The 23,321-nt window shown below is 36.0% G+C and overlaps 1 protein-coding gene across 2 annotated transcripts in view; it reads right to left on the minus strand.

Moving 5' to 3' along the window:
• Positions 1-23,321, minus strand: part of ldlrap1b (low density lipoprotein receptor adaptor protein 1b) — a 52,999-nt gene that overhangs the window by 12,504 nt on the left and 17,174 nt on the right. For both annotated transcript variants that reach the window (XM_055170369.2, XM_055170370.2), the window contains exons 2-6: positions 13,695-13,837; positions 11,995-12,107; positions 5,760-5,874; positions 5,485-5,557; positions 1,135-1,227 (exon numbers count right to left, since the gene is read on the minus strand). In XM_055170369.2, the coding sequence (XP_055026344.1) occupies positions 1,135-1,227; positions 5,485-5,557; positions 5,760-5,874; positions 11,995-12,107; positions 13,695-13,837 (537 nt within the window). The remainder of the gene's footprint in view (positions 1-1,134; positions 1,228-5,484; positions 5,558-5,759; positions 5,875-11,994; positions 12,108-13,694; positions 13,838-23,321) is intronic.

The raw sequence follows: 23,321 nt of genomic DNA on the forward strand, positions 1-23,321 counted from the left end.
ATATGAAACGTAAAGGCCTTTGAACAAAAACACAAAAACAACAACAACCAAATCGAAGTTACTAGTTTTAAAAGACTTGGTTCATAAATATAACTGTGAATAGGACTGGAGACAAATTCTGTTAAGTTCTGATAAATAACAACAACAGCAAAATATAAATTGCTGATCACTTGACTCAGGCAGTGGCTAGACACCTAAATCTGGACCCCACCAGCAGCTACTGGTTCAGAGCGCTCTGTCAAAAGAGGAAATCTAATGAAGGCTGTTTCGTCCGATTTTTTTATTTTTATTAATTTATCGGCCATTATGAATGCCGATACCGATAGTTTGGAAAATGCCTAATATCGGCCGATAACATCGGCCTGCCGATATATCGGTTGGCTCTAGTTTAAAGTCAAAAAGTTGTTCCCTGATCCCCGTATAATAACTTCATCTGAGAGATGATTGACATATGTATTTCAGGTGGCTTGAGGGTAGGGATGTAACGATTCAATCACGATTCAATCGCGGTCCTCATTAAATATGCCTGTCTGAAATCGAGGCTGCGATTCTTTGTTTTATGCACAGCTTGTGCCTGTATTACGGCATTTGGTCAGTAGGAAGTCCTTATCAATCTACAATCATTATTAGTCGAAGTCGTTTATAACGTGCATTTAAAAAAGCAACACTGGTTAAACAAAATCATTCAAAATATTATTTTATTATCATGAAAATACCTGAAACAATTTGAAGAACAGCATATAACTATTCATGTGTAGACATTTCCTGGAATAGCGTTTGTAATGCTACTTCTTGTGTGGCACAAAGGGAGTTTCTGCACGGGAGCGCCCTCTGGCGTTCGGATGTGCCGGGATTTCACCGTAATTCATTCAAATTCATTCATTGAGAAAACGCGCATTTGCACGATGAATCGTTACACCCCTACTTGAGGGTGAGTAAATCATGGGGTAATTGTGATATTTGGCTAGAGTATTAATTTTATGATCTGCCACACCTTTTCAAATCAGATAAAAATACCATTAGATCAAAGTTATTTGTTTCTCACTGAAGTGTTGCCATGAAGCTCTTTCATTTTAGTGGAGCTTTATGGAAACATTGATGAAAGACAAAAATACATCAAGCGTCTATGCTCACCTCCTTTCATGCTGCCCAGACTGGCTGAACTCTCGGACTGAGAGCTGCTTGCGGCCTCCTCGTCTGATACACACTTCACCTGCTTCTCTTTCTCTGAGCAAGAGAAAGAAAGAGAGACTTTAGAGAATGTCTGATATCTGCTACATGATCAGTTTTTGCATTAGGCAGTCAAATAAACCATTATAAGCCTCAAAGCACACACATACATGCATGTTCAAACATGCAGAAAATTACCTAAGTTCTGCTGAGCTGTACAAAATCAGCTGCCTTTAGCAAGTCTATCAGACACACAACATCACTTTCAATACAGCAGATGTGAGGTATAGTTTGCATACAGGTATGTATGGCTACAAGTATACATCTGATGAAAGATTTGCAATAATATTGTGTTTATTGTGTTAAAGCTGTCTAGACGCACAACAGAAATAAACTTTAATTGAATTTAGTAAAGACCATCAAGTTGATCACAACAAGAAATTGCTGGGAAATCAAATTATTAGGAGTGTGAATCATCACTGATCTCATGAATAGATTCAATTACGATAATTATGTCAATGATTTGCTTCAATCTGGTGATTCAGTTGTCAAAGTTCTGCATTAAAACTGCTCCAGAGGTGTGCACTTCATTGATAAGGTGCGTATTGCTTTCAGACGCAAGTCTTGCGATACTTGTTCAAATTAGCATCCCGATGCATCATAAAAACAATTATATTCAACAGCCCAGGGCTGCACAATTATTTAAAAACTAATGAGGATTACAATTATGGGTGAAAAAATTTTGTGCTTGTTTTTGTGCATTTTTGGGAGTATGTTTGGGCACCTAATACAGTGGTGAATCAGAGATTTTAAAATTGATAAGTTGACGTGTCCTTTAGCCAATCGTTTTGGATTTTTTACTAACAACATATCTCCCATAATTATTTGTTGTTTACATTATATTATTTAGTTTGGGATGTTTCGGGTTTACCTTGCAGCTGCTGCATAGAAAGTTATGAAACATTTATAAACTTCAATGTAATGTCTATTAAAGGGAGAGTTCACCCAAAAATGAAAATAATGTTTTATATTTAGTCCGAGAACTTTCTGACCCTCCATTGAAAATGTATGTACGGTATACTGTCCATTAAGGGTGCACCAAAATTTCGGTCGCCGAAAATTTTGGCCGAAAATTGCATTATCGGTTTCGGGCCGAAATAAAAATCCAGCCGAAAATGTCAACCGAAAATGAATGTCAACCGCGGCCCTCCCATCTGTGCGCTAGGGCTTGGGTTTCACTCACGGTGATCAGTCGTCACCCGCCCCTCCCCTTCGTGCTCAAGCAGGTTTCACTCACGGTCAAGTTGTTTGCACGCGTCTGCAAAGATTAAGCATGTCTTGATGTGTAAACTTTAGAGAGAGTCGCGCTAATGTGTCTCATACTGTAATCCATTAACGTACATTTGGCGAATAAAGCAACGAAACACAACGTAACGTTTTTATGTGGAGCGACTGTTGCGCTGTTTGAGATTCACCCTCCTTCTCTGTGTGTGCGCACGTTTAAGTGCCCTTAATAGTGCACATACGAGAGAGACGCGTTTAAAAAAAACAAGCAAACATAAAATCTCGCTGTTATTGACAGAGCACATATAAACAAAATCATCTCCACAGTATTCTTTTTCTAATAAAAACATTTGGTTATGTCTTAAGTGTATGTATAGATTACAGTGAGATTAACCTACTTAAATCTGTGTCATTAATGTTAATCAAACAACCCATGACAAAGAGACAAATAGATAAAAATAATAATATATTTAATTTATTGTGTTATGATTCATTTAATTTGATTTCTGTACCTAATGCTAATTTTAGACCTTATTAATGTACAACGTTGTTCTTTTTTATAAATGTTTGCAATTTCTTTATTGTTTATTAGATTTTTACCACCCGCTTTTTGCTGATCCGAAAAATAATCTGATCTGTGCCTCAAAAACTGTAATGTGATCCGAACTGTGAGTTTTTTTATCCGTCACACACCCCTAGTAAAGTTAGTACACAGTGATAGCCATAAATGCATTTGTACTAATAATTGGCATAATAATTTCTTTCGATGTTTCGGTTTTTCGGCCTTGGATTGCTTTTTTCAATTTTCCGTTTCGGCCAAGAATTTTCATTTTGGTGCATCCCTACTGTCCATGTCCAGAAAGGTAATGAAAACATCATCAAAGTAGTCCATGTGACATCAGTGGGTCAGTTAGAATTTGTTAAAGCATCGAAAATACATTTTGGTCCAAAAATTACGACTTTATTCAGCATTGTCTTTTCTTCCGGGTTTGTTGTGAACCGCGTGCACAAGACTGCAGTGACGTTGCTGACGTGTTATCTGATGCGCCCCAGGTTTTTTTGTGCCCGAGCTTTGTTTACAGTCTGAAGGAGACACACGCTGTAAGTTTGAAAAAAAATCTACACGTCAGCAGCGTCACTGTGCACGCGCATTCGCAACAGACACGAAAGAGAAGACAATACGGAATAAAGTCGTAATTTTTTTTATTTTTGGACCAAAATGTATTTTCGATGCTTCAACACATTCTAACTGACCCACTGATGTCACATGGACTACTTTGATGATGTTTTTATTACCTTTCTAGACGTGGACAGTGTACTGTACATGGATTTTCAATGGAGGGTCAGAACGCTCTCGGACTAAATCTAAAACTGTGCTCCGAAAATGAACAGAGGTCTTACGAGTTTGGAACGACATGAGGGGGAGTCATTAATGACATTATTTTCATTTTTGGGTGAACTATCCCTTTAATCTGCAATATTAATCGCAATTACAATATAAAAGTGAATAATCGTCAATTATGATTGTTGTTATAATCGCTTAGCCCTACAACAACAACAAAAAATATATTATAATTAGGGATGTTTATATTGACTGGTTAACTTTTAACTGAAGGTAAGAATTTTTGACCTATTAATATTATCAGTTAAAGGAAAAAAAATATTTTTTAACGCACGGTGCATGTCAACACGTACCTACAGACAATTTAGCCACTTTTCTATGCTTAATTTGCGAATGACCTATAAATGACGTGAATTATTGCTGCCCTGACTGTCTGGTAAAGTAACCATGGTATGAGAAATCATTTGTACTGCATATGTGTCCGTGCTTGAGTATGATTTGGAAACTGCATGATGACACGGTCTGTCTCACGAGCGTCCGTCTCTGTCCTAGACCCTGACCATAAACATCTTTATTTTGCACAAACAGAAACTTTTTTAAATGTGTCCTGCTTTAGAAATGGCCACTGTGGTAGATAAAAAAGACACAGTCCGCCCTTAATCCTCTGGACTGATCGCGTGCCATTTGACAGTGTAATGTTGCGTGAAAATTTGATAATGTATGAATCCTGGTTCTGTTTGTTGATTTGTTACTGCTGTTTGCACGTTCAAATTAAATAAAATGCTTGTATTGTTTTTACCGGATCACAAACAACCGTCAATTGTATTTTTACTCAATGACGATTTAATATTAAAATCATATCAGTTAACGGTTTGGTTAACAAGCTTTCGTTCGGGAAAATTTAATGAACATCCTCAATTATAATGTCCATGTTTTTGATGTCATTCAATCTTTCAATATGTATTTTTCTTCTGAAATAACTCAAAAGGTTATGTGTGAGTTTAGGGTGGGACTATCTGTTTGTTTAACCAATGATGAGGGGAGTGTACGGGAAACTTGGTTAAAAAGTCATTATTTATTTTTGCTATTCTGGTGATAGTAATCGCACACAAGTCATCAATCAAAACTTTTAGAAAATAGTCAAAAAGAAGATAAAAGAAGAAAAGATCCTAAACTATGCCATAGAACAGTGTTTCCCAATCCTGGTCCTCGAGGCCCCCCTGCCAGAAAGTTTTAGATGTCTCCTTATTTAAAACACATGATTCAACTTATCAGCCTACTTCAAAAAACGGTAAACATGTCTCCCTAACGAGCTGATGAGTTAAATCAGGTGTGTTAAATAAGGAGACATCTAAAACTTTCTGACAGGGGGGCCTCGAGGACCAGGATTGGGAACCACTGCCATAGAAGAACCATTTCTGGCTGTATGCGTCAATAAAAAACCTTTTACGTCCCCTTTCAGTTTCACAAAAGAGTCTTTGCACTACAAAGACTCTTTTGTAGTGAAAAAGCTTCCTTAAATTATAGAAAGATAAGAAAGAAACCATTCATCTAAGAAATTGTGACTGCATTGTTCTTTAGAGAACCAATTATGGTCCCATATGGCATTGCTGCGTGAAGAATCTTTTGTAGCATTTTTAATTTTAAGAGTGCAGGAAAAGAGGACTACATGGCCAAGTTTAGCGTACCTTCTTTAGCAGTCTGCCAAAACTCAAACGCCACACGGAAAGCCTGTGCCACTGTTAACGTCACGGCCTGAGCCTAAAAGAGAGAGAAATACATGAAGAGGGGTTTTAGTGTTGCATAGAAGTACAGTCTAGGTCTCTTTCAGAGGAAGTGAAGACTCAACAAACGGTGATGCCGTTACAGAAGGAAGGAAACACAGGGTGTGTCTCACTACACACTGATTTATGCCCATATACACACACACACACACACATTACTAGACACTGTGAATACTCACCACCTTCTTCTTAGCGCAGAGGTACGCGTGACACTCCAACGTCTCGCTGCCTTGAGTCTGAACGATGTAGGCGAACACTTTATCATGCATCTTATCGGCAGTACAGTACGATATCCTGCAGACAGACACCACATTGATTATTAGATACACAAACCAAAAGACAAACAGAATAAACACTCGACTTAAAGCGACACTCCAGCCAAATATCAAAATTAGCCCATGAAAGCAATCAGAGATACACATGTCCATCATCTTTCATACGAACACATTAGGAGTTATTTTATCAAACGTCCTTGCTTTTCTAAGCATATAATGGGAGAAACCGAGGATCAGGGAATGACTTCTGACTTTAAACCCCCAAAAAAGTGCATTAATCCTTAGCAGAATTAATCCACATGGCTCCAAGGGGTTAAAGGAAAACACCACCGTTTTCAATATTTTACTACGTTCTTACCTCATCTTAGACTAATTTATACATACCTATATTTTTTCAAAGCTTGCACTTAATTTTTGTTCAGCATGTCGTGAATGTGTTAGCATTTAACCTAGCCCCATTCAATCCTTAGGATCCAAACAGGGATGAATTTAGAAGCCACCAAACACTTCCATGTTTTCTCTATTTAAAGACTGTTACATGAGTAGTTACACGTGTAAGTATGGTGGCACAAAATAAAACATGGCGATTTTTTAAGCGGATAAAAATGAGAACTATATTGTATGGCACTTTGACCTCGACACGCAGTAACATCATCACTCCTGACTACTCCCCTTCTTGCTCAAACTTCTGTCAAGATTACTGCGCCGAAGTCGAACTGCTGCAAATTAAGTGCCCCTCCGTCATACAATATAGTTCTCATTTTTATTTCGCTTAAAGCAACACTAAAGAGTTTTGCTCTTTGCTCCCCCTACAGGTTGAAAGCGGAATTGTCCATTACCACTGTCGTAAATACTGCAGCAAAGCTGGCTCTGATTGGATTGTAGGTCTGCCGTAAAGCAAGTTTTTGTAGTTTTTACTCGAAACTTCATTAGTGCGGTTTTGGCCGATAGAGGGCTGCAAAGCGAATGTGAAAGTGCCGTTCACCCTGTTTCGAGTGGATGAACAACTGAAACTTTTTGGGAAATGTTATTTTAAGGTTAAAAAACTCTTTGGTGTTGCTTTAAAAAAAATTGCCGTGTTTTATTTTGTGCAAGATGAAGTGCATGCATTGAAAAAGATAGGTATGTATTCATTTGTCTAAGTTGAGGTAAGAACATAGTAAAATATTGAAAAACTGTGGTGTTTTCCTTTAATAAAGGTCTTTTGCGGGTAATTGATGTGATATTGTTAGAAAAATATCCATATTTTAAACTAGCTTCTGGTAACGACGCCATCTGCACTCACGCGATTCACTGCGCAACGTACCCATGGCAACCAACGCTCACTACGCTTAAACTCTCTCGTGAATGGCGTGGGTGTTACCGGAAGCTAGTTATTACAGTTTACATAGTTTGAAATATGGATTTTTTTTACAAAATCGCATCAATTAAACTAATCGGATTGCTTGAGAGTGAGTAATTCATGGGGTAATTTTTTTTTCCACAAAATGCAATAAATCCATGACATTTTTTATTTCAATTGCTATAAATCTATTAATTCAATGTATAAATGTGCATTCATCTTTATCATTTTATATTTATTTAGTTGACTAGTGGTATACAATGATTAAAATCATTAACCAAAACACTTACTTTGTCATATTAAGAACACTGTCATTGCTGCAGTTATACTTGACGTCGTTTCTTTACATTTTTTACAGCGATCAGCTGTAAAATGTTTTGGTCCTGCTCGATTTTCGTTGACTTTGAATAAAATAATGTAAAGTTTTCATAATAACCTCTGGGGTCCATGTTTTAGCATGAGAAGCTTGATGCTGTCGGGAGAACAAGCAACCGAATGCCTCTCGCGGAAATTATTAGATGTTGATGGCTTACATTTCTTTCCCGTCACAGAAAACCATCACAGGTTTATCAATGCCATTAAAGTATAATTTTGTTTTGTTTGTTGATCACGAAGTACAAAGTAGATGAGGAAAACTAGGACTCCGTGTACTCAGCGCGCTGCCATTGTTTGTTTACATTGCGTGAATGGTGAGCTGTAATTTCTGGAATAAATTTATTGCATTCTGTAAAAAAGGAGGAGTGGCGTTTATCGCATTTTGGGAAAAAGGGGAGAAAAGATGAGAGAATATCGGATATATATTGGATTTTGCGTAAAATTAAGAATTTACTTTTAACTACTGATATAATACTGATTTTGGCAGTAACTAATTTTTTTCAAAAATGGCGTTTATCGCGTTTTGGAACCAAACTCTTCACTTTAAAATCAACATCACCACCAAGCTTTTGACAGCTTTTGATACTTTATGGATGAATCTTGTTGGAAATTGTGCCCATGTTGCGTTGTTTTTGAGATCTTCATGCGTGATAAAGTCCCAGGCAAAGTCTGTAGTGCCATGTAGAAACTTGCTAGCAACCACTTTAAAAGTCACAAGTGAGTGTATTACTGGTGTGTTTAATGTCGTAGAATATTTTATATGTAATGTTAAATCTTATGTTAACACAAGATCTTATTTAAAATGTTTCAAACCAAGCCAACAATCAAAAAACCAATTGACTTTGGGACGATGGAACCGGAAGTGCTAAAATGTTAACTCGCTTCCGGGTTTTGCCTACAGAAATATGTCGTCCCTGCGGCACAATGCGAGTCAGATAATTTAAAACGGCATAGAAGTGAACAAAAATGCCTCTGGATAATCTGTGGTTTCACATTGATGGATATAAATTACTCCTGTGTTGATGTCTCCCCTCGGCTTTGAGTGACAGCTGGCTCAGCCTGTCATGGGACGGCCTCACAGCAGCAGGGCAGGACAAATGATGGATGACCCATATGACCTGTTTTATACTAAAAACACACAGGCAAGCACATACACGCACTTCTTTCTGATCAGGTTCAGAGGCCCAGAAAACAGGCGGGTGATTCTCACGAAACCATTGAAACACCACGGCACTAATGATTTTAGCTTTAAAACGTGTAATATAGTAACATTAAAAAGCATCAGAATTAACACAATACTGTGTTCTACCTTGCACAATGTGTGATTTCAACATAAAAATTTATAATTGTAAATTTTATCTCATTTTCTGCTGAAATTCTCATTACCGCAATGTGTCCGGCTGTGTTTGAACATGCGTTATGTTGTAATTTAATCAAATTAACACAAAAATATTAAGAAAAAAAATAAATGGATGTTTTGCTAGACTACTTTAGATGACAGAAAAAATATTTACTGAATATTCATGTAAAATAATAATAAAGAAAAATTAGGAAAATGATGTGTCCATGCCTGATGTTCTCATCCTCCGCAACACTTTTTGAGAACAGTTTAAGCACACATACAGAATTTTAATAAAGTTTGATTTTGAGTGACCAAGCACATGGACCAGTTACTTCAAGATGGCTACCAGGTAAGATCATTTTTTACAGTTAATTTGAAATATTGTCTTGTCAGAATGCTTACACGACATTTTGATTATCATTACCGCAACAGATGCTTATTAAATGTTAATTTAATTAATAGAAGCATAATACTTTGATTTTAAATGCATGTGCAGAATCTCCAAACTATGTTCTTTCAGGTTTGTCATGTCATTTTGAAAATATGTCAGTGTTGATGTTTTCTGACTGTTGCGGTAATGAGATTTTTTAGGACTAATTTTTTAAATTATGTTACAAAAAGTGTTAAATGATAAGTAAAAGTTTTTAAATTAATGTTCCCATTTACTCCAGACTTTGTTTTTCAATGTCTGGTGGGAAAAAAAGTAAATTTAAGCAATTTTTACATTTTCAAGCTTGACATTTTTAAAACCAAGTTTTCGTGAGAATCACCCAGGCATGGGTTTAAGCACACTTCCTCAAAAATCCAAAAATGCAAAACATGTTTCTTTATTCTCCGAAGTGATGTTTGACATGCATCACTGGAGTCTCTGTGAATGACAGGCTGAATGTTTATTCATGAAACACTCACAATTGCACAATGTGTGTGTGTGTGTTAACAAACGACAGCCATGGCTCATGTGACGGTCACAGTGTGTCTGCCGTCAGACTCACACAGACTAAAGCAGATCGATAGAGATTTCTGATATAAACATCTCTCCCTCTCTCTCGACCACACCTCTCTAAATGATGGATGGCAGAATTTCAGTCGGCAACAACATCTTTTGTTTTATTGCAAGAGAGAGAGCAAGTGCCAGAAAGTGATGAAGATTCATAACCGGGTAAATTTTTTTCTAAATACTAAATAATTTTCAAGAAGTTCAGTTCGATTCATTCATCAGTGCAGACACTGCTGTAATAAAAGACTCAATGATTTCGCAATAACTTTTATTTAGCTATTAAGAATATGACTAGTTTAAAGTGCACCCATTTCATTGCTAAAAGCAACGTTATTTTGTGTATTTGGTATAATACAATGTTTGCGTGGTTTACAGTTTAAAAAAATCACATTATTTTCCACATACTGTACATCCAGATTTCACTCTCTTCCTGAAACACACGGATTTGAAAAGCTCTGTGTCCCTGATTGGTCAGCTAATCTGTACGTTGTGATTGGCCTGAATACCTCTGATATCAGCCGGAAACGTGACGTTCCTTACCATATTTGAAAGATTTGTTTGCTAACAGGAGTTAACTTACAGGCTGCGAGTAAAAGCGGGAGGAATTATGATAATGCGTGCCTTGTCTCCATCACCAATCCTAGGAAGTAAACTGTTGCCTACAATCCGTGTGTTTGTTGTAGTCCAAGAAAAGAGATTTACGTTGGAGACGATAACTCTCATCATCGTTTACTCTGGGGTTTGTACCTTTTGCATAATTAAGCATAATTAAGCAATATCGCTTGAGTAGTAGTGTGATATAGCTCTTTATACAACAGTTCTTTCTGGTTCTCGAATCTGATTGGCTAAGAGCTATGCGATATTGTGCTGATAACGGCACTGTAACCGCTTCACCTTTCGTATTATTCCGCCACCTAGTGAATGGAGGTCCTAAGCAGGCTCATCTCTGAATGGAAAAACACAGACGCGCTGTTTTTAAACACTCTCCGTGTGTCTCATTAGTTTACTAGCTCATAAATCAGTCTGTAAATCCCCAATCCGAAGTTATTATTCCGTCAAAGATCAGCGCTCTTGGATGTTACGTTAAAGTTAATGGGATTAATGTCTTGTCACATCGTGTGGACGATTAACACTTGGAAAGAGGAATATAAACACACTTTTTCTGGAGCTATATCTTTTATCAGAACGCGAAAACACCGTGGAACTGCAGGTAAGCGCCGCAGCTTTTAAATGTGGACATTGATCATTTATTTAATCGCGACGTGACTATTAAAACATGTTATGAGATATCGCCACTGGTATATTTATAAGCAGCATGCAAAAACATCTCTCTGACACTTATAAAAAAACTTTTATATAGTACTGACAAGAACAAAGTTTAATAATAATAATCGAGTGCTCGTATCGCGTTAAGAATAAATGAGAAAGCAATAGTAACGTTATACAAGTATAGTTTTATTAACTTTTACCTCGCGCCAAAACAATAACAACACAAAAGACACTAAATATGAATAAAAAACAAGTAACAGTTTGATCATGACACCAAATACTGCTGATTTGATCTCATTTTGACGATCATAAACAAACAAGGCCAACATGAGAGCCAGGGAATCCCTGTCAGAGATGTAGCCCAGAGAGGGCGGTGGTCAGCGGGGCGAGTGAACACTGATGCTCATGCTTTGGTTCTCATTGGTACCGAATTGGTACCGAATCTCACTAAGCAAACGTTCAAACAGGCGCTATCTTTACTAATCGACTGCAGATTTAAATATAATACATATATATTCTCGACTGAACTAATCTTAAAACTACACTTTGTGACCAAGAAACGGAAATAACTGTTGTATAACATGTACTAATACACACTTACACACCAAAGAAAATTTAAACACATGAATCGGACAATAGGTGCTCTACTGCTCTTTAATAATCACTTCTTGTCTAGACCTGCAAATACATTATTTTAAAACTACATTTCTACTGCATTTATTGCATTAAATATTTGGAGTTTTATATGCTACAAGGGCTGTTTGACTGAAATTATAGTTTAGGCAAACATGACAGGTGTCTGTAGATTACTCACCTGTATATAGATATGTTCTCTATCAACTGATTTGATACTCCGTCATACAGAACAATTCCTCGAGGGGAGACGTTCAGCGTCACCTTCTGAAGCTTCCTACCACCAGCTTTAGCCTGAGAGAGAGGGAGAGAGAGACATAGAGACAAAAAAGAGAGAAATGCATCAACAAGCTGCTTTCAGACTGAAACTGATTGAATTTTGATCCATTAGTGTTGGGTTTAGATGCTTGTTTTTACAAGAAAAGTTATTAGGATAAATAAAAAATAAAATGATAATGGTAAAATGAAGCAGTCAGACTAGATCATCATTATGTCCATGTGAAACTGCATAAATATAAAAAACAAACAAATCTCTAAGAAAAAGACAATTTTTTACTTCCTAGTACATTTTAATTTTCATGTGTAACATTTCAAACACTAAACAGTTAACATGCACAAACACTACGCACAGCATATACACATACTCTCACACTATTTTCAACACGCAGGACACATACCCGCACACACATACCCGCACACACAGACACACAATACACGTACGTGCACGCACGCACGCACGCACGCACACACACACACACACACACACACACACACACACACAAACACACACACACACACACACACATTGCATGCACAAACACCATACACAGCATATACACCTACACACACCCACACACACACACACACACACACACACATACACACTATACAATGCGCATCTTATTCACAAACAACACAAACACAGACACACTACACAAACACATCACATACACAAGAACTTAACACAGCATTTGCACATATGCACAACATACAACACGCAGCACACACAAACACTTCACACACACATTACATAAACAAATATCGGACACACTTACTATATAATACACATCTCATTCACAAACAGAGACACAACACTTAGCACATACATTCACACACACTAGGGCTGCAAAACGATTAATCGCGACTAATCGTTTGCAGAATAAAAGTTTTTATTTACATTATATAAATGTGTGTACTGTGTATAATAATTATGTATATATAAATACACACACATTTATGTATAACTTTAGGTATTTATATTTATACATAATATGCTTTAAATATAAATATAAAATGTGTATACACATGTAAATATTTCTTAAATATATACATGCATGTGTATGTATTTATATAGACATAATTATTACACAGTACACACATTTATATAATGTAAATAAAAACTTTTATTCTGCAAAGACACACTTTACAAGACACAGCATATACATTCACACACACACACACACACACACACACACACACAATATAAACAGACATCAGACACACACACACACACACACACACACACACAATATAAACAGACATCAGACACACTTTACAAGACACAGGACACACACACACACACACACACACACACACACAAACACACACACACACACACTGCATACACAAACACCACACACAGCATACACACAAACATCAGACACACTTTTACAAGACAGCATATATATTCACACACTCACACACACACACACACACACACACACATTCATTATATAAGTCGATGAGCCTATTCAGTCTGATGTTTTGTGAATGAATCTTTTAATGAGTTTGAATGATTCATTAAAAAAAACCAACTCAAAAGATTAATTTATGAATCAGACATCAGCAGCTCATACAGTAGAAATGTTGGTGCTGTCTTACTGTAGAAACAATTCTCTTTACAGCTGCAGCTGACAGCTCTTCTCCTTTGGGTTCCTGTACCAACGTCATGCCCAAATACTTCAGCTGAAAGACCATACCCTCCAACAGAGTCTCCCGCGTGTCGGTCCAGTTCTCTGGCAACTCTTTAAAAAAAAAAAACACACACATAAGATCATTATTACTACAGTACGGTAATGTTATATATTAAAATAAAAATATCGCATTTCAGTAAAAATTTGTTTTTTCTATCAAAATTTACAATGCAAAAACTGGGGCTTAAAAGCAGATTTTTGCTTCATGCTTAATATAATTTCTAATGTTATCTTTGGATTTTGTGAGTGAAACATACAGACACACGAATTAAACAGTAACACATCCTTCACATACCCTAAACGCAAACTATTTTTATGAACAAACGCACCTGCAAAATCAACAAAATCTGTGGAAAATCTACATATGAAACACATCACACAATTCTTTATTAAAACACTGTCTTCAATCAGGTCTTTTCATTGACATCCCCTTTGATCAACACCTGCATGAGACAGGATCGCTCGCACCATAAAAGAGTGCATCAGTGCTGGAACATGAAAGCAGGAGTGTAGTTTCCCAGCGGAGATTGGGGGAGTGAACACTACAAATAATTAAAACTAGCAATTACATTATTATTGGCATCCTTCTGTCTCCAAAAAAAATTTAATCTGCTCTTGATGTCAGAGGTCAGGTTCAGGTTAAAGGACACACATCTAACAGACAGCTATCCATTCCTCTCCACGGCCTCTCGATTACACTGAAACCTCATGGGGTGCTTAATGTATCTCAGTGCAGTAAATTATCATAATCTCATTTACACTGATCCATAATGGAAGACGAACCAGAAAACACACACACATTCAACGTCTTTGATATCAGCACGAATAAGAACGAACGAAAGAAAAAAGAAAAGAAAGAACGAAAGAAAGAAATTCATGATTAATAAATGTATTTTATAAAATAATATAAAACTGGGCCCCCCGCCACCATCTCAGGGCCCCCAGTTGTAGAACCACTGCACAACACAATACCTCATTTATGCCCCAAGTATTTATAAACATTAGTAAACAGTCCACCAACTTAATACTCAAATTCTAATTTTAATCTTAGCTGCCACCAATTCCAGAAATATAAGAACTACACTTATTACACCCTGCCCTAATAATTGGTTTTTCCTTGATTTCCAAATTGCAAGTTTTGCAGTGCCCGATAAAAAATGTATTAAAACTAAAGCCTTTTCCATTGAACAGAGTACTTGGGCCCATTGATGAACAATTGTAAAGAAAACTCCTCACCCAAAGATAAAATCCAATTGCTTAAAATGAAAAAAAAGTGAGCAATGCACAAATAAATTCTGGCTGCGAACAAAAAGGACAGCCCAATTGGACACTTGTAAAGAGCAAGCCAGCAGCCTTTAGGGGAAGAATCAAGTCCAAAAAAATCTTTCCATCTTGTTGCAAGGACACCAGTCAGAAAGTCAAGAAAGAAAGACCGAAAGAAAGAAAGACCGAAAGAAAGAAAGACCGAAAGAAAGAAGGACCGAAAGAAAGAAGGACAGAAAGACCGAAAGACCGAAAAAAAGAAAGAAAGAAAGAAAGAAGAACGAAAGAAAGAATGAACGAAACAAATAACGAATGAAAGAAAGAACGAAAGAAAATAAAGAAAATAAAAAAACGAAAAAAAAGAACAGAAGAAAGAACAAAGAACGAAAAAACGAAAAAGATCAAAAGAATGAAAAAAGAATGAACGAACAAACGAACGAATGAAAAAAGAACAAAAGAAAGAACCAAAGAAAGAAAGAAAGAACGAAAGAACGAAAGAAAAAACAAAGGAACAAAACAAAGATCAAAAGAACGAAAGAAAGAACGAACTAAACAAATAACGAATGAAAGAAAGAACGAAAGAACGAACGCACGAACGAAAGAAAGAAAGAAAATTAAAAAACGAAAGAAAGAACGAACGAATGAACGAAAGAAAGAACAAAAGAAAGAACAAAGAATGAAAAAAGATCAAAAGAAAGAACGAACGAACGAACTAACGAACTAACGAATGAATGAAAAAAAGAACAAAAGAAAGAACGAAAGAAAGAACAAAGAAGAACGAAAGAAAGAACAATAAACAGAGAAAGAAAGAACAAAAAAGAACAAAAGAAAGAACAAAAAAGAATGAAAGAAAGAACAAAAAAGAACAAAAGAACGAACAAAAAAGAACGAAAGGAAGAACGAAAGAAAGAACAAAAGAACGAAAGAAAGAACGAAAGAAGAACGAAAGAAAGAGCCAACAAAAGAACTTTTTTCGTTCGTTTGTTCTTTCTTTCGTTCGTTCGTTCTTTCTATCATTCATTCATTCATTCGTTCTTTCTTTCATTCTCTCTTTCTTTCTTGACTTTCTGACTGGTGACCTCGCAACAAGATGGAAATATTTTTTGGATTTGATTTTTTCCCCTAAAGGCTGCTGGTAACATGTTCCCATGCAGATTTTTTTTTTTTTAGTCATTTCTCCCCCACTAGTCAACCAAACAGTATGTGTTATTTAGGATTCAACCTCATCCACCAGTAACTATGTAACATTCATTAAATATTTCTAATATCATGAATCATTCATAGATCACAGGCAGACAGGTGGTCTCTGAAACCCCTTTAGAGATCATATTTAATACAGTTTCTTCCTGACAACCCATAAAGCCATCGGTCTTTAACTTTCCTACCCAACTGTAACAGCAAATCATGTGAAATACTCTAAAGCGTTTACATCAACAATAAAGATTTCCTTTCCAATTTCCATCCATTCTTCATTTAACAGTTTGCATGGTGTTTGGTGTTTGTAATGGTCTTACTGAAAATGATTTCCCCCTGTGAAGCTAAATGTGTTTCTATAATTGTGGTCTCGCTCTCAACAGCTCCATCACATTTACTGACTAAAGGTTATATTATTGTAACCCGTGATTAAAAATGCCTCTAAAACAAAGTGTGAGATGATCTGAAAACATTTCTGATTAGTGAATGAATCTTAATGAACCTGTACGACTGATTCACTAAAAGATCCAACTCAAGTCTATCACGTAGTGCAGATGCGCTTAAATGTTGTGTAAAAGCAAGTTCTGTGATTGGTCATATAAACTGTGTCAATGAACTTCACACCACAACTGGTAGACGGGAAATCTGTTGACTCAGAGTTCTTGCATAATAACTGAAATCATAAAAACTAACCGATTAGTTTTGCTTCATTATTTGGCCATTTAGTCCTTTGTGTAAACTAAGCTGTGCACCCCGTAGCATGCTGGAAAACCTGTCGGAGGATTGTGATTAACGACTGCTGGTCCAAACCAATGAACATTAAAGAGCCAGTAAGATGACAATTTAAGCATCCTATCACTGTTTATAAGTCCCGGACAACAGGTTTAAATGCATGCATTGTCAAAAAACACTGTCATTTCTCAAAATATACATTTAAAATTACCTCATTTCTCAGAGATCCCCAAACGATTCATGCAAAGCCGTTCAACGACTCAGTCTGCCTAAAGCCCACCTTTCAGTAGCCTACTCTGCTCTGATTGGTTAACTGACACAGTCCCCGCACATACCACAGATCAGTGGCACAGACCGACAGTAGTGCAACATGCATTGACCTAGTGCTAACATGATTTACTGAGAAGACATTATCGACATCAATACACATCATTCATCATTAATCCAAGCAATAAAAATGACGACAGAAACGTTTTTACACTCATTTAAGCATTTATGTAAGCTAACCGGGTCGTAGCAAAACCGTATGCGTTAGCCGCTTGCTAACGTGACTCTCTGACAGTATATTAAGAGTTTAAACAACAACATAAATACACATCATTCATCAATAGTCCAAGCAATAAAAACGACGACAGAGTCGGACAGACATTAACATTTTTACACTCATTTAAGCAAGTATGTAGCTATAATCATACTTACAGGTTGTGGTTAGGAGACGCATGTTGTTCCAAATAAAGTGGGTACTGAACCATCTGAACCAAGCGTCTAGTAAATCCCTCTGTGAAAAAGTCATTTTAACCACTGATTCTTTACAGCCAAACGTTTAGTATATCCCTCCTTGAAAAAGTAATTTTAACCACAGATTCTTCATATATCTATCTTCATCCTTTGGTTGTGAAAACAACACAAACTGAAAACACAGAGTGATATGATGTTTACACCCTAACTTTGGGCAGGTCATAGTTTTCGCTTCTCCCGGGCAAGGCTGTAGGCGGAGATTATTATGCAAAGTGTTGGTATTACGTGGATAAAGTCAGGCAGGAGATTCAATCCATATGACGACTCGTTTAAGCGATTCAGAGTCGACTCCCTACTTTAGAAACTAATAACTTATAACTAATATAACTAATAATTGTGCACTTTTTGGTTTAACTTCTTTGCACATTGTTTACAGTGATGGACAGCTACATGACACACTGCAATACAGGTCATTTTCGATTTTGGATCTGTGTGGCTCTTTAAAGTCAAGCGAATCAAATAACACATATCCAGCAGTCTAGCAGAGGCCACAGGTGTTTTTGTGTGTTTATAAACTGCTGGATGTGAGTCGAGCTACGTGCTCTTTAATGTGTCTGTAGCTCAGTGGTTGAGCATTGCATTAGCACTGCAAAAGGTTGTGGGTTCAACCTTAGCTGCATAAATGTTAATGCAAGATTACTGCCGGTTTACTTAACACAAACACAAATGCAATGATCCACTGGAAAGATGACATCAATAACTAACTTTTATAAGCAGACTTTCCTCCCCAGTCCCCACAACTCTCAGTATATTAATGCAATAAATACTTAATGCAAAGAAAACATACAACATTTTTCTTTTGATGGGTAGATTTTTCTTGCAGTTACTCATGAGCCAAACAGATGTGTGTTGTTGTCAAAAAAATGTTTTAAATTTAACTTTAAGAAGAGATGAAAAACTACAATACACACATTAGGGATAGGCAGTATATTGAGTTTTGGTAATATATCTGTCTGTATTTCTCCCAGTAGGATACAGGATGAGACCATAGTGTCTATATCGGTATGGTCTAATATGACCTAATATGAGGTCAGATTTGAGCTTTCCAACCAGCTTGCGTGTTGAGCAGGGTAAAAAAAAAGAGGGTAAAAAAACCCTGTCTGAATTTTATATTGAATAACACTTAAGAAAAGGAAGTCAGGCCGACAACCAAAACACACTTGTAGCCAATCAGCAGTAAAGGGTGTGTCTACTAACAAATATCGTGGCCTGGGTTACGTATGTGTGGGGTGAGTCAATCAAAACAAGGTCTAGATTCTATTGGGGTAGGGGCGTGTTTGTTTAGGTGATTTCAAATGTCAACATTGGCTTTCAGAGAACATGCACCCCGCCTTTAATAATACACCGTTTTAATAAAAATCATTGTGACATCTCGCATGAGGTTTTGACTTGCATGCAAACATGTATTTCACTTAGTAGAAAATACAGAGAAATACCACAAACACATTTTGGTGAACAAACAACCAAACAGGCAGGTCTAACACAATCTGACAATATCTCACAAGAACTTAATACAGAAGTGAGGTGAGAACCGACACACAATCAGACAACAAAACAACAGCCAGAGATACATGTGTGCATGTGTGTGGGTTGACTAAGATTTTGTTGAAAAACCTCACATCACATCCTGAAAAGGTCAAAATAATTCCTAATTAAGCATGCTTTAATTCTACATGATACATTTATCTTCAAACTCTCTGTACAAGGAAAGTTACATAAAAATAAACAAAATAATGTTTTGAAATGGAAAATTTAAAAATGAATAAAATAAGAGAGAGATTTGCCGGGTTGATCAGAGAGGAAACAGAAGTGGGATTAAAGAAATCATGTCTCAGATGTTCACAGCTCCACTTATAAACAATCTTCAAAGTGAATACGAGGTGATGACTTAAACTCCCTGAACACACGTTTGTGTTTACAGTTTAATGTATCTGACTGCAACAGTAACTAAATAATATTTTATAAACTATCATCTTAAATACAGAAGTCTCTTATACCCAACACGTTCATTTAAACCGAGCTGTCAGAAAAACCACAAGTACCACAATGAAAGAAAAACAGAAGCATTTCTCTATAATTTACTGCCCAAGAACTGCTTTGGTGTAGTTATTCTCTTCTGTTCAGAAAAGTGTAACGTAACTACTTTCATTTATGCACAGTTTGCAGAAAGGGGACACATTCAAAGCAGCTTTCTCAACATTCTGTTTAGATTTAAGAGCACAAAAAATAGCATACGAAAATACAGTGTCTGTGATGATCAAAATACTGCACTGGATTCATCACTGGTGTAAATACTGAAGCAAATACTCTGTAAATAGAACAAGTACTGATGTGCCAATACTGGAGTAAATACTATGTAAACAATGGAGTAAATACTGTAAAAACAATGGGTTAAATACTGGCGTAAATACTAGAGTAACGCTGGTGTAATTACTGGAGTAAATACTGTGTAAACAATAGAGTAAATCTTGTGTAAATACCAGTATAAATACTGGAGTAAATACCACGGTAAATACTTGTGTAAACATTGTAGTGCATACTGTGTAAAATACTGGTGTAATTACTGGAGTAACGCTGGTGTAATTACTGGAGTAAATTCTGTGTACAATACAGTAAATCTGATGTAAAACCCAGTAGAAATACGGGAGTAAATACTGTGGTAAATACCACAGTAAAAACTTGTGGAAACACTTAAGTGCATACCGTGCACTTCAGTGTTGAAGTAAATACTAGTGTAAAAACTGTGTAAACAATGGAGTAAATGCTGTTAAAACAATAAAGTAAATACTGGTGTAAATACCAGTATACATACTGGAGTAAACACTGGAGTAAAAAAATGTGTTCTCAATAAAATAAATATATAATCTGAGGTAAATAAATACCAGTGTAAATACTGTCAAAACAATGAAGTAAACACTGATGTAAATACTGGTGTAATTACTGGAGTAAATACTGTGCAAACAATAGAGTAAATCTGAGGTAAATAAATACCAGTGTAAATACTGTCAAAAAATGAGGGAAACACTGGTGTAAATACTGTGTAAACAATAGAGTAAATCTGAGATAAATAAATACTAGTGTAAATACTGTCAAAACAAGGAAGTAAACACTGGTGTAAATACTGCTGTAATTACTGTGTAAACAATAGAGTAAATCTGAGGTAAATATATACCAGTGTAAATACTGTCAAAACAATGAAGTAAACACCGGTGTAAATACTGGTGTAATTACTGGAGTAAATACTGTGTAAACAATAGAGTAAATCTGGTGTAAATACCCGTAGAAATACCGGAGTCAATACTGTTGTAAATACCACAGTAAATACTTGTATAAACACTGAAGTGCATACTGTGTAAATGGTGAATAGATAGTGTTGTAAATACTAGTGTAAATATTGTGCAAACAATGGACTAAATGCTGTGAAAACAATGAAGTAAAATACTGGTGAAATACCAGTGTACATACTGGAGTAAATACTGGTGTAAATCCTGGAGTAAAAAAATTGTTATCAATGAAGTAAGTACTGGTGTGATTACCAAAGTAAATACTGTGTAAACAATTGAGTAAACACTGTAAATACTGGCGTACATACTGGAGTAAACACTAGTGTAATTACTGTGTAAACAATAGAGTGAATCTGAGGTAAATAAATACCAGTGTAAATACTAGGGATGGGCATTTTCCAGTAATTTACTATTCGAATATTTAAGCTCATAAATAACGAATATTCGAATATTCGTTTATTTAAATTATGTTAATTAAGACATGCGTCTTTTGTATTTTTCATTTTGTCATAATTTCACAGAAGGCTTATAATTACGAAATATCCACAACAAGCTAAACTTATACTCTGTATGTATATGTATGTATGTATTTTTAAGTTGAAAACATTGTAAATTGTATATATATATATATTTTAAATTCTTCTTAAAACATATCCTACAGAAAAAAAGGCGTTAAAACCCCACGCGGAGCGCAGTCTGAGTCAAATCCTTAGTTTCAAGTCGGTCGTTAGAATGAATTCATTACTGGTTGGATCTTACATACATTATATTATACCAAATATTATACACTAACCCCAAATCTAAGCGAAGTTTGAGGACTTGCAAAGTTTAAAGTTTGAGGACTTGACAAAGTAGGCTATCATCATTTAAACCCTTAAACAGACTCCAAATAAGAGCCCGGAGCAAACGAAAAAACGCATCTACATAACCAACTGCTCAGTCAACATATAAATATCTTCTCAGTTTAGTTTGACATGTATTTGTGAATAAAGAAACCATCTTTACCCTACCTGCTTCGGTGAAAGCCCGTTCTTCTGACTAGATACAATAATGCCGGTGCTGCGGAGAAAACTCTTCCTCGTGATGATGGTTATCCGATAAAAACAACAGACGGATTGAACAAGATTGAATATCTGTATTTAACATTATTTTACAAATAACGTAAACTGGCTCGATAGATTATTGTTGACTGTGCAAAGTTACTAACGTTGGCTTAATTTAACAAGATTTTACAAAGACGGAGCTTTGCTTTTAAACTGCCACGTGCAGTTATCCGGTTCATTTTCGAAAGAGCACCGCATATTATAAATGTTCTCCGTTTCATTTCGTTCTCCGTGTCTGTCTCGTTATTAACAAAATAAAGTAGACTTTATAACGGAAAGCTTACAAATCTCTCATGATGTGTTGATGCGGGCGGCGGAGAAGCACGTTTAATAACACGTGAGCCCTCACTGAACCCCAGTTGCCAAATATGGCGCGCCGCGGCCAAACCCGGAGATAAAAGAAAAAAAACTTAAATTCGTCTGCAATCTGCATTGCCAAACAATCAGAAATACATACGAATTAATGTTCATGTATATCTTACATTTAAGTCTGTAAAAGACAGTAAAGATGAAGTGGAAAAGCATTAAATAAGTCTTAACCCTTTGGTGGCACATTAAAAACAAACAAACATTCGAATAGCATTTTTTAAATTCGAATTATTATTGCCGATCGAATATTCCAATATCCGTGCCTATCCCTAGTAAATACTGTCAAAACAATGAAGTAAACACTGGTGTAAATACTGGTGTACATACTGGAGTAAACACTAGTGTAATAAATGTGTAAACAATAGAGTAAATCTGATGTGAATAAATACCAGTGTAAATACTGTCAAAACAATGGTATAAATACCTGTGTGAATACCAGTGTAAACTTTGTGTAAACACTGGTAAGCATACGGTGTAAATAGTGTGTAAATACTGTAGTAAATCCCAGTGTTGATTTGATTGTCATTATTATTATTTTTTTTTTTTATGTATGCATTTGGCATACGCTTTTATTCAAAGCGACTTATAGTGCATAACAAGGTACAATTTATTTTTTTTGTATACGTGTTCCCTGTTCGAACCTATGACCTTGGTTGATTTTCTGAATTCATTATTTAAGAGAGCAACTGGTTCTGCGCCTGAAACAAGAAGTCATTAAAGTCATTCCATTTTCTTAAAAGAAAAATCCAGATAATTTACTCACCACCATGTCATCCAAAATGTTGATGTCTT

This window comes from Misgurnus anguillicaudatus, chromosome 11 (genome assembly GCF_027580225.2).
Source record: "Misgurnus anguillicaudatus chromosome 11, ASM2758022v2, whole genome shotgun sequence".
In the NCBI taxonomy this organism is placed as follows: Eukaryota; Metazoa; Chordata; class Actinopteri; order Cypriniformes; family Cobitidae; genus Misgurnus; species Misgurnus anguillicaudatus.